Source organism: Taurulus bubalis, assembly GCF_910589615.1.
Source record: "Taurulus bubalis genome assembly, chromosome: 6".
NCBI classification, from domain to species: Eukaryota; Metazoa; Chordata; class Actinopteri; order Perciformes; family Cottidae; genus Taurulus; species Taurulus bubalis.
This window is the reverse complement of record NC_136594.1, coordinates 11,940,462-11,954,064: the sequence shown is the minus strand read 5'-3', so window position 1 is coordinate 11,954,064 and position 13,603 is coordinate 11,940,462. Positions and strand designations below refer to the sequence as shown.

Genomic DNA, 13,603 nt, shown 5'->3' with positions numbered 1-13,603 from the left:
TGTGGACGGTCATTTTTACTTAAAACGCCAGAAACACAAACTTCTTTCTGTTATGGGTGTACTATGTTTTGCTGCCAGCATGCCATTGTGATTTTTTTTTTTTTTTTAACATAGTATATGAGAAATGTGTTTTAATGTACTTCTGTGTATATATACAGTATTAACTAACAATGTGATATGCAGTTATTTTCTGAGGAAAAGCATATCATTTGTATATAACTGAATGAATAGGTACCCTTTGACATTGATATTGGCCAAAACCCAAAGTAAAAAAAAAAAAAGAATGTGAAATCAAAATGTATTAAAATAAGATTGACTAATCAACGAAATAATTATATATTTTGCACAAAATGAAGAATGGTTCTCATAGCCTTTGGCTTAATGCACACTGCAATGATAAGTATGTCCACAAAACTTTGCTTACACCCTACAACGTTTAATGTTGACGTTTTCACAGCTGATTTATTTTCATCCAAAGTCTCAACTTTAAAAAAAAACTTATCTTCAGGGTTATTTATTACAGGCTTGTATTTTAGACTTTGTTAGACTATTTTAGACTGTAATCAAAACGGTGCAAAAAGCCTTATCAAACAGGATAACGGACTACAAAAGCAAATGAAGGCACACTGTGTGTATCTTGTGTATCTGAAGCTGTTTGCTCTGAAAGGGGAAATGCAGTGTAATGAATGTGTTGGATAACAAAAGGAAATGAGGTTTAGGTTATAGCTGAAGAAGTTGTGGGACAGATGAGGTGTTATCACGTCTGACCTTAAACCTAGTGTTACGTGGTCTAATGTTTTCTTTTGACAGAAATTAATAGAAATTCTGTGTGTGGAATATAAAAGGAAAGAATGTTGGGTGTTGTAAAGCTAAACACTAACCATAAAAAAACAGTTTCACCAAAGCTTTTCACTACGAATCATTGTTTTAAATGTTCTTGGAAACTGCCTCAAGCTGTGTTAACTGATATTATTTTATTCCCGTTCTCCTGCAGAGGCTTCTGAGAACTCAACCTGCTAAAATATCATGTGCACACATGTAGGGTCAAATGAGGAATCATGATTTGGAAAGTTAAAGTGAGCTGTTTAAGTATTTTGTTAAATCCCCCAAAAGATATATATTTTTCAAAGTGATGTGCAGCCACATTTTAAGGGAGAATGTTTTTTGATATTTCATGATTACAACCTTTGTATTTTTTTTTTATTTTATTGTATCTTCAAGAGAAACTTTGGGGACAGTATTGACAATGTGAACAAAGCTGTTCTAGTGCTCACGCATACTTTCACTCTGCTGCAAATGTTATTGAATCATACATCTGATCCACGATGGTGGATTGTTTGTATGAGTCACCCTCAGATTAAGGAGTTTGTGTGAACAGGACAGCCTGGGAAATGCTGCCCTCTGCATCGTGATGTTTGTCTTGGCATGAGGTATGATTATGATCTCATAACAATGAGTTCTCATTTTTATGGACTAACATGTATATAAATCTCAGTCTTTCTCTGCCTGCATTGACAATACAGACAAACCGCACAGAAATATTTATTTTCATAATTTATCCTGTTTTGTAAACAAATATTTGTAATAGACTAGAACATTAGTATATTTTATTTTATGCAATAAACCAAACCAATTATTAAACATGGTTGCTGTTTATTTTACATTTTACAAACATTATCATGTTGATATAATGTATGAATCAAAAATATTGCTCACATCCTATTATACATTTTTTAGCTTCATGTCTCTTGCATGAACTGAGCTGTTCGTTGGACCGGGACTCATGACCAAGGCGACACTTTTTGCCACCAGGGGGAAACCTTTCTCTACATCTACTTTATTGTATTCCTTTCAGCTGATAACTGCAGAACAACCTTTCTTCTTTCCTTTATAATTAAAATGTTCTGCTTTAAATCTATTCTTGGGTTCATGCTGCATGGTGAAGCATATTTTTAGAAATACATTACAGAAGATGACAGATATAGTTTTATTCATACATTATGAAGCAAAATCTTCAGATGTTTTACACTGCATGTAAGAATGTAAAAAAGTAGAAATTAAGTCACTTTAAACACGTGATATCTCACAATTTAATCTATTTTATTTAACTTAAATTGATATAAAATAGAATAAACTTAATAAATAAAATGTTATGAATTGTGCTTATAATTGTCTTATTATATTCACAATTCATTATTGGAGATCATATTTTCATCCAGATGTTTTTTTCATTTCAAAATGTCCCCTTTTCAGTATTGATTGACAGACAAAGACAAAAAAGTGACATAATGAAATAAATAAAATAAAATAGCAATGTGACTAGCATAACTAACAATAAATCCTGCTATTGTGAAGTGAAGCAGGATCAATTAACAAATCATACCAATAGGCTGACTTAATGGTTTTATTATTATTATTTCACTTTTTATATATGTGTGCTTATATTAATTACATAATATCTGACCAATTTTTTTGTTTGTGTTGAACACGTTGGGTACACAATAGCTCAATAGCTCAGGTCTCATAAAGTTGAATTTTAAATTCGTAATTAATATTAGGAGCCAAATGAATCAGTCGATGGATGGATAGATGAATAAATTATACTTAAGTGATTAATATCATGCCATACTTTTTTAATTCATGGTCACACGAGGGCACTGGCGGCCTCTTCTGAAGGAAGTCCCGCCTCCTGTGACCAGTAAAGGCTCTCATTGGCTCCCACAGATGTCAATCAAATAACAGCAACGTCTACATTATGGGTCAGATAGAAGACCATCGGCTTTAATCTGGTTGACTTCAGTGGATTTATTTGACCGTTATACCTCTTGAGAAAACCTATTTGGGGAATACACGGACATCGTTACCGATACCGACACATCGGACGCTCCTCTGCGGCGTCACCTTGCGCCTTCTGTTTGCGGAAATAGCTCCGGGAGGATGTTTATCATTAGACGCTAAAACAATTGTCGACGCGTTTTGTCGAGCCTTAAAAAAAAAGAAAGGTGTTTCCACAGCCAGGCTGTCAACATAAGAGGATAGATGTGAGTCCTTTCCCACTGTGGGCGGCATTAAGATACAAAATCCATCCAAATGATGTCCGGAAAGCATTTCAAGGCTCACGAAGTCAGCTGCTGCATCAAGTATTTCATCTTCGGATTCAACATCATATTCTGGGTAAGTCCCCTTGTTTGTTGTGTTCGGACTTCAGGCCTGGTTCATCCTCGGCTTAATGCACACTGACGTTACATGTTTTTGTCCACAACCTAACGGCAGCTTCCGCCAGAGCCGTTTTCTGTCTTGTCCTCGGAGTCATGGCTCGTTTCCCCATGAGCTCACTGCGCCCGAGCACGAGCGTCACCTCGCAGCCTTTGTTGTTTTGTGCAGACTGCATCCGTGCGAGGGCTTTCCTGACACCAGCACTTGCTTTGGCTACATCATCTGAGGACATTTTTTTTATTTTTTTTATCGTGGTGTCAGTGATGTTTGTGCAGAGCAAGCCATATCTTCATCCCTGATCTGAGTGAAATCATGGGGGGAACAAACACATTATCTAGTTTTAGAAGGATGAATGCGTTTACACTTAGTTGAGACTATAGTCCGCCCATGAAACTAGCCCTTCACATGATAGAATGACCTGCTCTTGTGCTTTGAAACCTACCAGTAACCCCAGTTAAGACTTCTGGATGTCCCACTTTGGGCCTCCAGTTAGCAGAACCTGGGTGGGTGCGTTATGCTTTCTTGTTAAAGGGAAAACAATTGGCTTTAGTAATGTTAATAATCAAAATCAAATCAGAAAACATATATTATACAATGTATATAAAGGGCCATGTAAGATACAATGGAAATGATGTACATAATGCGACAATATATATAACACAAAAGTATATATAAATGCCATATTAATGGAAGTATTAAGCATGACCGAATGGCTTACCTGAAACCTGATTAGGTGACTAGTTATTTCCTCGATTGACAGAAAACTAACATGATTAATTATTTAAAGATGGCCAATATTTGATGAGAATGCACTGCTTAGATTATAGTAAATATAATTATTTGGAGTTTGAGGAGCCTTTTCACCAGTTCTATAGGCTTTAATAAACTTTACAACTGCAAATGATTTGCATTTTGGCTTTATAATTTGACTGCAATGATGATTAATTAATTATCAGAATTATTGCAAGTTAATTTGCTGATGATTGACTAAGGCTGCTCTATTCATGATATCAGAATGTATTGTTTGTGATACAATACATATTTTATTTATGGATGAACTAACTGGTTGGGACTATCAATTTTAGGCTAATCTAGTAGATGAAATACCTGTAACTTCACATTTTAATGCAAAAGTCATGTGCATCAAAAACTATTGTCAAACAGCAGATTTGCAATATTGTCAAAATGTCCTCTGTGGCCCAGCAACATTAAAAGAAGAACTATTAAAGTATTAAAACACCACGTTGACAGAGTTATATTGCCCCATAATATATATCTCAGACCTCCGATTGATGAAGAGGAAGGTCGTCTGTCAGCCTGCAGCCCGTGACCTCTGTGATCCCTTCACCATTCATGTCATCAGAGGAAGTTGGCAAAGTCAAACATCTTGTTCCCGCTTTCTTCCTCTGCAACGGTTTCACAAAAAAATAAATCCCCTGACAAGCTCATTTGCAAAGTGCTTTGTGTTTTGTAAGGGAAAAAACCTGTAACTAGGATCCAGTCTTTAAGTGGGTCTAATTGTTAAAAAGTTCATTAAAGAGCATCATTATTCGTTCATTGGCATTAGCAGTTGTTTAGATGGTCTCGCCAAGTGGGTTTAGTGGGTTTTTATTCTTGTAATGTTCATGACATTCACCTTCTGTTGATAAATACCAGTCTTTAATTTTAGAAATCCAAATTATCAAAAGTCAAAATATCTAACACAAGGTCCGCTCAGTTGTTTTGGAGTGTTGTCATGCGAGTATGTGAGAAACTTAAATCATGCAGCTTTCAGGCTGTTAGAAGATGCTTTCTCATGTGGGAGTTTCCCGATACCGCAGAGCAGATTGACACCAGGAATATTAAATTGATGGATCACTGCCAGGAAAATCTCTCTGTGGTTTCTCTTCAGTGCGATGACTATGTGTTGCAGTCACAGCAAAAATAACCCCGTTCTCTTGTCTCTTTCTTCCTCGTCTGTCTCTTAGTTCCTTGGAGTGGCGTTCCTCGGCATTGGGTTGTGGGCATGGAGCGAAAAGGTGATTTCACTGCTCATCTCTCTGTGTAACAATAAGCTGAATCAATGTATTGTGTGAATGTTTTCACTTGTGAATACTTGCAAATAATCCATGAACGAAGCGGATCATTTAAATTAATCTGCGGTCGCTTACGCCCATCTGACTGCACAACATAAGGGAAGTGGTTTCACTGAGTCAGAAAGGAATGTCATGCTTTCCGGGGGGACGTCCACTGAACAATACACAGAAGAAAAGATCTGATGCACTTTACAGATCCATTTGCTGTCCAGTTCCGTCAAAGAGAGACAGACAGTCGAGGGAGTTTTCATCTTGACTTTCACTGAAGAACTTTTTAAAGGTCAAGATCATTTCTTGGATTATTGCTTCATCTTTCATGTATGACTGCAACCAGAGAATGTTTGACTTTAAATACATTACTTCAACAATTTAATTAGTAGTTTAAAATCATATGAAAAGAGGCCAATATTGTGTCTCGCAAGAAGTTAGATGAGAAGATTGTTACTTCTCTCATGTCTGTGTTAAATATAAAGCTGGAAGCAGCAGTTGGTTATCTTAGTTTAGCACAAATACTGGAAACAGGGAAACGGACTGTTGTTGTAGAATGAAATCAGGCACTGTCCAAAGGGAACACAGTTCACCCACAATGCACCTATGAAGCTCACTAACTGACACAATATACATAATTTGTTTAATCTGTACACAAACTGAAGTGTAAAAACAACAATTTGCTGTTTTACGTGCAAGTAAGAAAGTCACTATTCTGGCCAAGAAATATTTTTGCTCATAAAACCACAACTTGTTATTTTTACACTGTGTTATTTATATGGATCAAACAAAGGGATTTAAAATGTTGATAGCTGAGCTTTAGAGGTGCTGGCAGGCAGATTTTGTTATCTTTGGACAGGTGAATTGTTTCCCCCTGATTTCAGTCTTTGTGCTAATCTACGCTAACAGGCTGCTCCTCCAGCTTCTCATCTGACTCTCGGCAAGAATGTGAATAAGCGTATTCCCCAAAATATCAGACTATTTCTTTTAGTGATTATCAAACTAGTTGGCAATGGACAAGCTGTTTCAGCTCATCACATAATTGACGTTTTGGGACGTAATGATTTCTCTTATAATGGCTTTAAGCCTCTAACCCAGGGGAGTTCAATTACAATTCTACGAGGTCCAGTTAGCGAGAATTTGCTCACGCAAATGTCCGGAACATCACAATGATGTCTAATTATGATTTGGGGCCATATATATTGACGTAGCCTTGCAGTTGTATTACTGTCTGTTTGTAGTCAACTACTGTCTGTCATTTAAAATATACAAAGTTCAATTGAACAATATCTCAATTCAAATTGAACTGGATGAGTTGTACTCTAATAATGAAATAAATACTCTTCTATCATTTCAAGTAAAATAAGGACGAGTTAAAAAAGAAGAACAAAAGAATGTGCATCCTAAAATAAAGTACTTCATCTTAGAAAACTGAATTGTCCTCCAGCTTCAAATTCAGTTCATTCAGGTGTGAAGTGATGTCACCCAAAAAAAGCCAAGATATTATATTCTTCTCATCTTCTAAAATGAGAAAATGTGTGTGCAAAGACTTTATCTGTGTTTGTTAAAACCTCTCGATTCAGCTCTATTCTCCTCTCTGTTAACAACATTGTTGGACAGTTAATTGCTGTATTAGGATTCATAACCTGATCATATTGGGCTCTTAGGTCTATTTTCTTTTGTCTTAATTTCGAGTGTGTGCCGGTACATTTGCTTTGTCTCTCAGTTATACATCACATTGCAGCTTTTTTTTTTAAACGTTTATTTAACCAGGAGAGTCCCATTGAGATTCAAAATCTCTTTTTCGAGGGAGACCTGGCAAAGACGGGCAGCAGCCACTTTCTCTGAACACGTACTGGTTTTGAACTGCCTTTGTGAAGACTGAACATTTAAGAGCCTGTCCCATCTTGGTTAAAGGCTCTGGTCTCGCTGTCCACTTTTCTCTTTTTGGAGAATGCCATATGTTGGCTCTCACACCGTCTTTCACTTGTGTGTTTATTTCACTCGAGTGGAGGTTGCTTCCGATACTTATCAGAAAAGCTGCGATTAAGCTGCCGGCTAAAATACGCTCCGTCAAAATGGTATAATTCTCAATTATCTATCGGCTTTAAGTGCGGCTCCAGATGCAACGGCGTTTGGGTCCGGACTGCGGTCCGCCTCTTAGTGACCCTTGCTCTAACCCCTCACTCTGTTTTTCCAGGGTGTTCTCTCCAACATCTCGTCCATCACAGACCTGGGCGGCTTTGACCCAGTCTGGCTCTTCTTGGTGGTGGGTGGCGTGATGTTCATCCTCGGATTCGCTGGCTGCATCGGAGCGCTGCGAGAAAACTCTTTCTTGCTCAAATTTGTACGTTCGCTTGTGTCAAACAACTTGTGAAGAAATGAGAGAACCTTTTTTTCCCCCCAATGTGCTTGGTCTCATAATAATAGTCCAATATATTTCAGTTCTCTGTGTTCCTGGGTATCATCTTCTTCCTGGAGCTGACTGCGGGAGTCCTGGCCTTTGTCTTCAAAGATTGGATCAAGGACCAGCTCAATTTTTTCATTAACAACAACATTCGGGCCTATAGAGACGACATTGATCTGCAGAACCTGATAGACTTCACCCAGGAATATGTGAGCACCATGTTTCTTCATCCACATTACTTATTACACTCCTGTGCTGTTTTTACCATTTCTTTGGGACATTGTTGACATATATGAGGGTTTTCTTTGTGTCTGCTTAACCTTGTAGTGGGAGTGTTGTGGAGCGTTCGGAGCTGACGACTGGAACCTGAACATCTACTTCAACTGCACTGATACAAACCCGAGTCGTGAGAAATGCGGAGTGCCCTTTTCCTGCTGCACCAAAGATCCAGCGGTGTGTCCCCACATAAACTCACCACACTTCAATCTTTCTAATCCACAGCCAATTATTTCCCATTTACGGTAAAACACAACAAGCCTTTGGGCTGGAATGTTGTGTTTTTGTGTCTGAAAGTTGGAGAACAAATTGAGTAGGTCACATTCTAACATGTTGAACCCTTTAGTTTGGGGAAACATTTAGAAGGTCCTCCCTGTGACTCATAGCTGGGTTATCTGCGTCCTCCAGAAGGCTGGCTGACGCTGTCGACTATCACGTCATATTTTTTTGGGCCAGAAAAATGCTTGAACTGCTACTCTCTCTGGAGAGCAGGGAGAGCGCTTCACTGTAAAGCAGTGAGTCTTTTTGCTGACCGAAAGGCATACTATTCCACCAAGGCCATCCTCTGAGAGTAGCACTTCATAACAACTAGAATGGATATAAAACCGTTAACACATGATTCAAAATGAAACCACTCTGAAGTGCTAAGCAGAGGTGCTTTTAAGTCTTTTGAGGAAATCTCAATTTTCAATTACTAGTCTTCAAGCTCTCTGATTGCTGACCATTAAAATGTCACGGCATTTAAAGAGTAAGGCACATATTTTACTTACTGTAATCAAAGATTTAAATTTAAAACCAACAATGATGCTCTTCTCTCAATATTTACTGAGTTCCTTCGGTCTGAGTTAATTGTTTCCGAATGAAGACAACATTTTTTTAAAGGGTCATAAATGCTGTGTCATTTTCAAAACAAGACTTTGTAATTTCCCCGGACAGCTGGGTTATGTAGTTCTTAGCAAACTCGATCAGGAAAAATTAGCATTAGTTCAATAGTGGAAAGGTTAAATTGGTGGTTTTTAGTCTCAAGTCTAAAGTCCCAATATTTGTGATTTAAATCTGAGTCAAATCCAAGCCTAGATCTGTGCAGGTTTAGTTCACGGGAACATTCCTGGTAATACATTAGACCAATATCTTCATCTCAGCAGTGACAAATATGAAAATGAAGTCCAGGTTGAAAACAAGCAGCATTACAGTTCTTGCATCTTCCCAGTATATGTCTCTTTACCTTTTGAAAAAATGTTAAGCTTGAACCATCTTCTCTTTACAGGAGGATGTCATCAACACTCAGTGTGGCTACGACATTCGAGCAAAAACGGTGAGTGGCTTTACAGAAACTTCCATTTATAACAGAGATTGAGGACCTCATCTTAAAGTAAGTCAGTGCTATAACACAGTCCAGGTTTATTTGGCTGCATGATACATCAGGTACTCCACCCTGGGCACAATATTCCTCTTTCAGTATTTTTCTCAACTGCACAGTCTTCAGAATACAGCAGCTGGCTCCCCATCAGCACTTTGGCCCGGCTGGTATTACTCATGCTGCAGCAATGCACTGGGAATTGAATCCCCTCCCCCGTCATTAGCTTTGGCCTTACTCCACAGTAGCATAATGTTACGAAAAGGCTGTGTTTGTTTTATTGACTTAAAATGTAAAGAAAAAGGCAGAGTGGACTAGGTTTTTGGTGTTTATTTTTACAAGAGTCAGAGTAGAAAAACATTGGGCTGAGTGTGTGTGTTAACAACAAGGCAACATTATTACAGAAGGATTTTATTGTGAACGGATTTTGAGGAGACCACAATATAAGACAAGTAGAATCATGTATTTCAAATAACTATGTTGTCAAGGGCCGCAAAGCCAAGTAAATCCCAACATCATTGTCTATGGTTACTCATAAGATTTCAAACTTTTAAAAGGATAAACAAAGCAAAAGCCAAATCCTTCATCCGCATTTACCTGCTAGGCTTTAATACTGGTTGATATGTTCTGCCAGGACTCTGAGCAGCGGACCTTCATCTATATCAAAGGATGCGTTCCTCAGTTTGAGAAGTGGCTTCAAGACAACTTGACAGTGGTGGCAGGCATCTTTATTGGGATTGCATTACTACAGGTGAGGAACAATGTGAACGCTTTACTTCATTATCTCATCTCTGTTGGCTATATGTTTACCGATTAAAAAATATGTGTATCTTTTTTTGCTTTAGATTTTTGGCATCTGTTTAGCACAGAATCTTGTGAGCGACATTGAAGCCGTACGAGAGAGTTGGTAGGTGGCAGCTTTGTGTTCATTCAAGCACAATTTCACTCTGGGAACAGTGATGTATTAATAATACATTTTGGGAAATTGATAAAGAATAATTTTACTTCACCAGTGACCAGTGAAATATCCCCTATTGGATGAAATATAATACTAATAGTCATGTCCCCCCCAGGATTAACTCTGGTGATCCCTTTTTATCCATCACCATCACCGGGTCAAAGATTTCATTAATCCTGAGATTTTGTAACATACCTGATGGATTAGCTCAACATTTGGTGTAGACATGCATGGTTTGTAGAGAATGAATCCTACAGACGTTGGGGATCTTCTGACCTTTCCTATAGCGCCACCATGAGGTTGGCATTCGTGATTTATTTTTTTTACCACATTCCTGCTATCTAATGCGATTGCCACCATCCTCAGCTGTATTAAGTATTTACTGCTAAATAGCAAATATTAGCATGTTAACATTCCTAACTAAAAAGGTTGAACAGATTAAACATTAAATATTTTCATTGTGAGGATGTCAGCATGCAGACAGTAGCATTTAGCCCAAAGTGCTTTAAGTATAGCCTTGAGGCTCAAAACTCCAGCAACACTTAGTATTTGTAACAACTAAATAGATACTTGGTGCATTTTATGTCTTAGTTTTACAACATTCTATGTGTACTTAAATCTTCCTTTGTTTGTGTGCAGTTTGTTTACCTAAGAGCGCCACCGAATCTCCAAAGGCAAGAAGGATGTACCAGGTAAGCACTTTTACATTCACCATTAATGTTGCAGCATATACATATTTATATTCATATTGATTGAATCCATTGATTCTCCTGTGTCTCTTTGCACTAAAATGTTTTGCTTGTTTCTACAGGACTCTGCAGTTTCGATGCCAGTAATGAAGGGAAATAAATTAATCAGCTCACGTGTCCAGAGCGAAGAGTCTCATTGACATGTAAATAGTAAATGTAGAGTTATTTTTAGAGTTATTTGTGGCCCTATTTCTGAATGAAGCACAACCTTTAAAGGGTATTGTAACTCATACAGTAAACATCAAGCAAATGTAAATGTATCACAATACAAGCAGATAGGACGCTGAAGTGGCTCAAAGGATAAATCCCAGCTCAGATTAATTTAGTATGTAAGCCTGCAAATGAAGAGCAGAGAGGGTCAGAACTAGATTAACTGGTAGATTTGACATTTTCATCAGAGGTAGTGCTTCATTCAGGGAAGGGGCTTGTTTTTATATGTCTCACAACTGCAGTTTTTAACACTGCGTTTACAGGTTGTGTACAAAGATAAAAGTGATTCTGGAAATGCACTGCATGCCTATTGTCTACTGGTAGGACATCGGCTTTCCTAAATGTATTTCATTAATGTTAAGTATTTTAAAAATATTTGTAAAATAGTCACAATAGTTAAGAGTGAATTGGCTGGTTAGCACTTTGTTGAATGTTTAATGGGCTCTTCTCAAAGCAACAGAGAATTCACTTTAGAGTCTTTGTTTCCCCACCTGTGACATTATGCTCGTATTTTACAGATACAGTTTATAAGCACAGTTTTGTGGAGCTGAGGTGGATATAAAGTATCATGAAGGGATGTGATTGATATTGTAGGCTTTGCAAAATTGCATTTCGCTGAGAGTTTTGGCAGTGACATTAAAAGAAATGTCTAAATATACTGAAAGAAACCAGAATATGTGACATCCAAACTAAAACTCAGCCTTAAGCACTTTAATCTTCATAGAAGGGATTTCTGTCACGATGGGCTGTTATTTTAGCAGCAGCCACTGGAGGGGGCACTGTTCCTTAAACACTTGCAAACTGCATCTGTTATTTCATGGTGCTCCATAATGTCATATTTCTTTCTTCCCAAAAGCATTGACAGAAAATGTTTTTCAGCACATTATGAGTGTTGTGCCGTTCCTTGCACATTATCTTACTGTCAGTGTTCATTCAGTCATTTTCCTCCTATTCTATTTTTTGTGTCTTTAATGGAATTTGCCTAATTGATGAGATACCTTTTGTTTGTTGTGTTTTAGATTTTTTTGATCTGTAAGTTTTCACTGGAAAATTAGGATACAAGCTATATCCAATGCTCATCGTGAATGGCATGCTGCTTGGTGGAACTGACCTGAACGGAGTAATGATTTATAGCCGACATAGATACATTACTTGAAAGTAGAGCACACAAGCTCTCACCAGCATTATTTTAAATGCAAACTGAGATACAACGTATATGTTTTCTTTCTAGACGTCACTTTATGTTGACCTTTTTAATAGAACTGCACAGCATGAAAAGTAAAAGCAGCCATTTTATGTAGAGGCGCTGTGAGCCTGCAGTATGTTACACAGATCTTTTATTTGCAGTCAAATCTTCTGCAGCCTTGATGAACTGAACGGAACATCCTTACACAACAGATATGAAATAAATGCATTTCAGCATTTTTAAATCTTCTCAATGTAATACAGCTGTAATGGGGTTAAATATCCTTTTTTCCACTAAAAGCTTCATATGATTGTTGTTGACTGATCACACTTTTTCTTACCACTCAGTGCCATATTTGAGATTTCTACATCCCCCTGATTATAACTTTTCTTTCATGTGTACTTCTAATTCTTGTAAATAGCTGGTTGTAAATATATATCTAAATAAATGTGGGTCTTTGTAAACGCTTGTCTGTGGATAGCATACACACTTTATATAGATCCAGAATGGGTGGAGGTTTATTGAGTTTGGCCAGAGTTATTTAAAAAGTATGACTGACAATAAGCCAGCATGCACAATGACTGAAGCAGCTCAACCATTGTTCATTTTACCATTCACACTTGTGCTTTTACTACTCTGACATGCTAAAAGACGTATTGCTCATCTTTGGAAGTGTGGAAGAATCCAGAAGCTATGGACGTACAGAAGTTGTTATTGTACTAATTAACTCTATCCTTTTTTTGTACTATTTTTTTTATTATTATTTTAGTTGGGACATTAAGGTCCTTACAAGAAAAGCACACAAACAAAATATTAAATGATAATTTCTATATAACCTTGAGGTAGTGATGGAGACCAGCTTTGGTATTATATTGAAAAAAAAGAGTAAAGCACTGCCACTTAATTCTTATTTTATTATATCATGAATATCCTAAGAGGAGATGCTCAGGCTTGAAGAATACAACTAGACATTCATTCAAGAGAGCTGTCACTATTACATTGCTACAGAAAGTTTCAATTAAAAAAAGCATAATTTCAGCTGCATCAGAGTTTCTAAAAAGTTGTTGGAAAAACAAACATGGTAAATACATGCAACGGTTGTTAGTTTTGGAGGCCTGAGCCTGGTTTCATCTCACATGATTATTTTCAGTTCCTTAATTGTCATCGGTTGATTAGATTTA

The 13,603-nt window shown here is 37.3% G+C and overlaps 1 protein-coding gene across 1 annotated transcript; it reads left to right on the top strand.

Annotated features, from left to right (window-relative positions):
• Positions 1 to 3,090: 3,090 nt before the first annotated feature.
• LOC306737739 (tetraspanin-5) lies at positions 3,091 to 12,880 on the top strand (the record flags this gene model as incomplete). Its single annotated transcript, XM_079219526.1, has 10 exons — positions 3,091 to 3,174; positions 5,184 to 5,234; positions 7,480 to 7,626; positions 7,725 to 7,895; positions 8,014 to 8,139; positions 9,230 to 9,277; positions 9,954 to 10,070; positions 10,165 to 10,226; positions 10,917 to 10,969; positions 11,089 to 12,880. 9 exons carry the CDS (start codon positions 3,091 to 3,093, stop codon positions 10,927 to 10,929), a joined length of 819 nt encoding a protein of 272 aa, XP_079075652.1. The 3' UTR covers positions 10,930 to 10,969; positions 11,089 to 12,880.
• Positions 12,881 to 13,603: the final 723 nt, after the last annotated feature.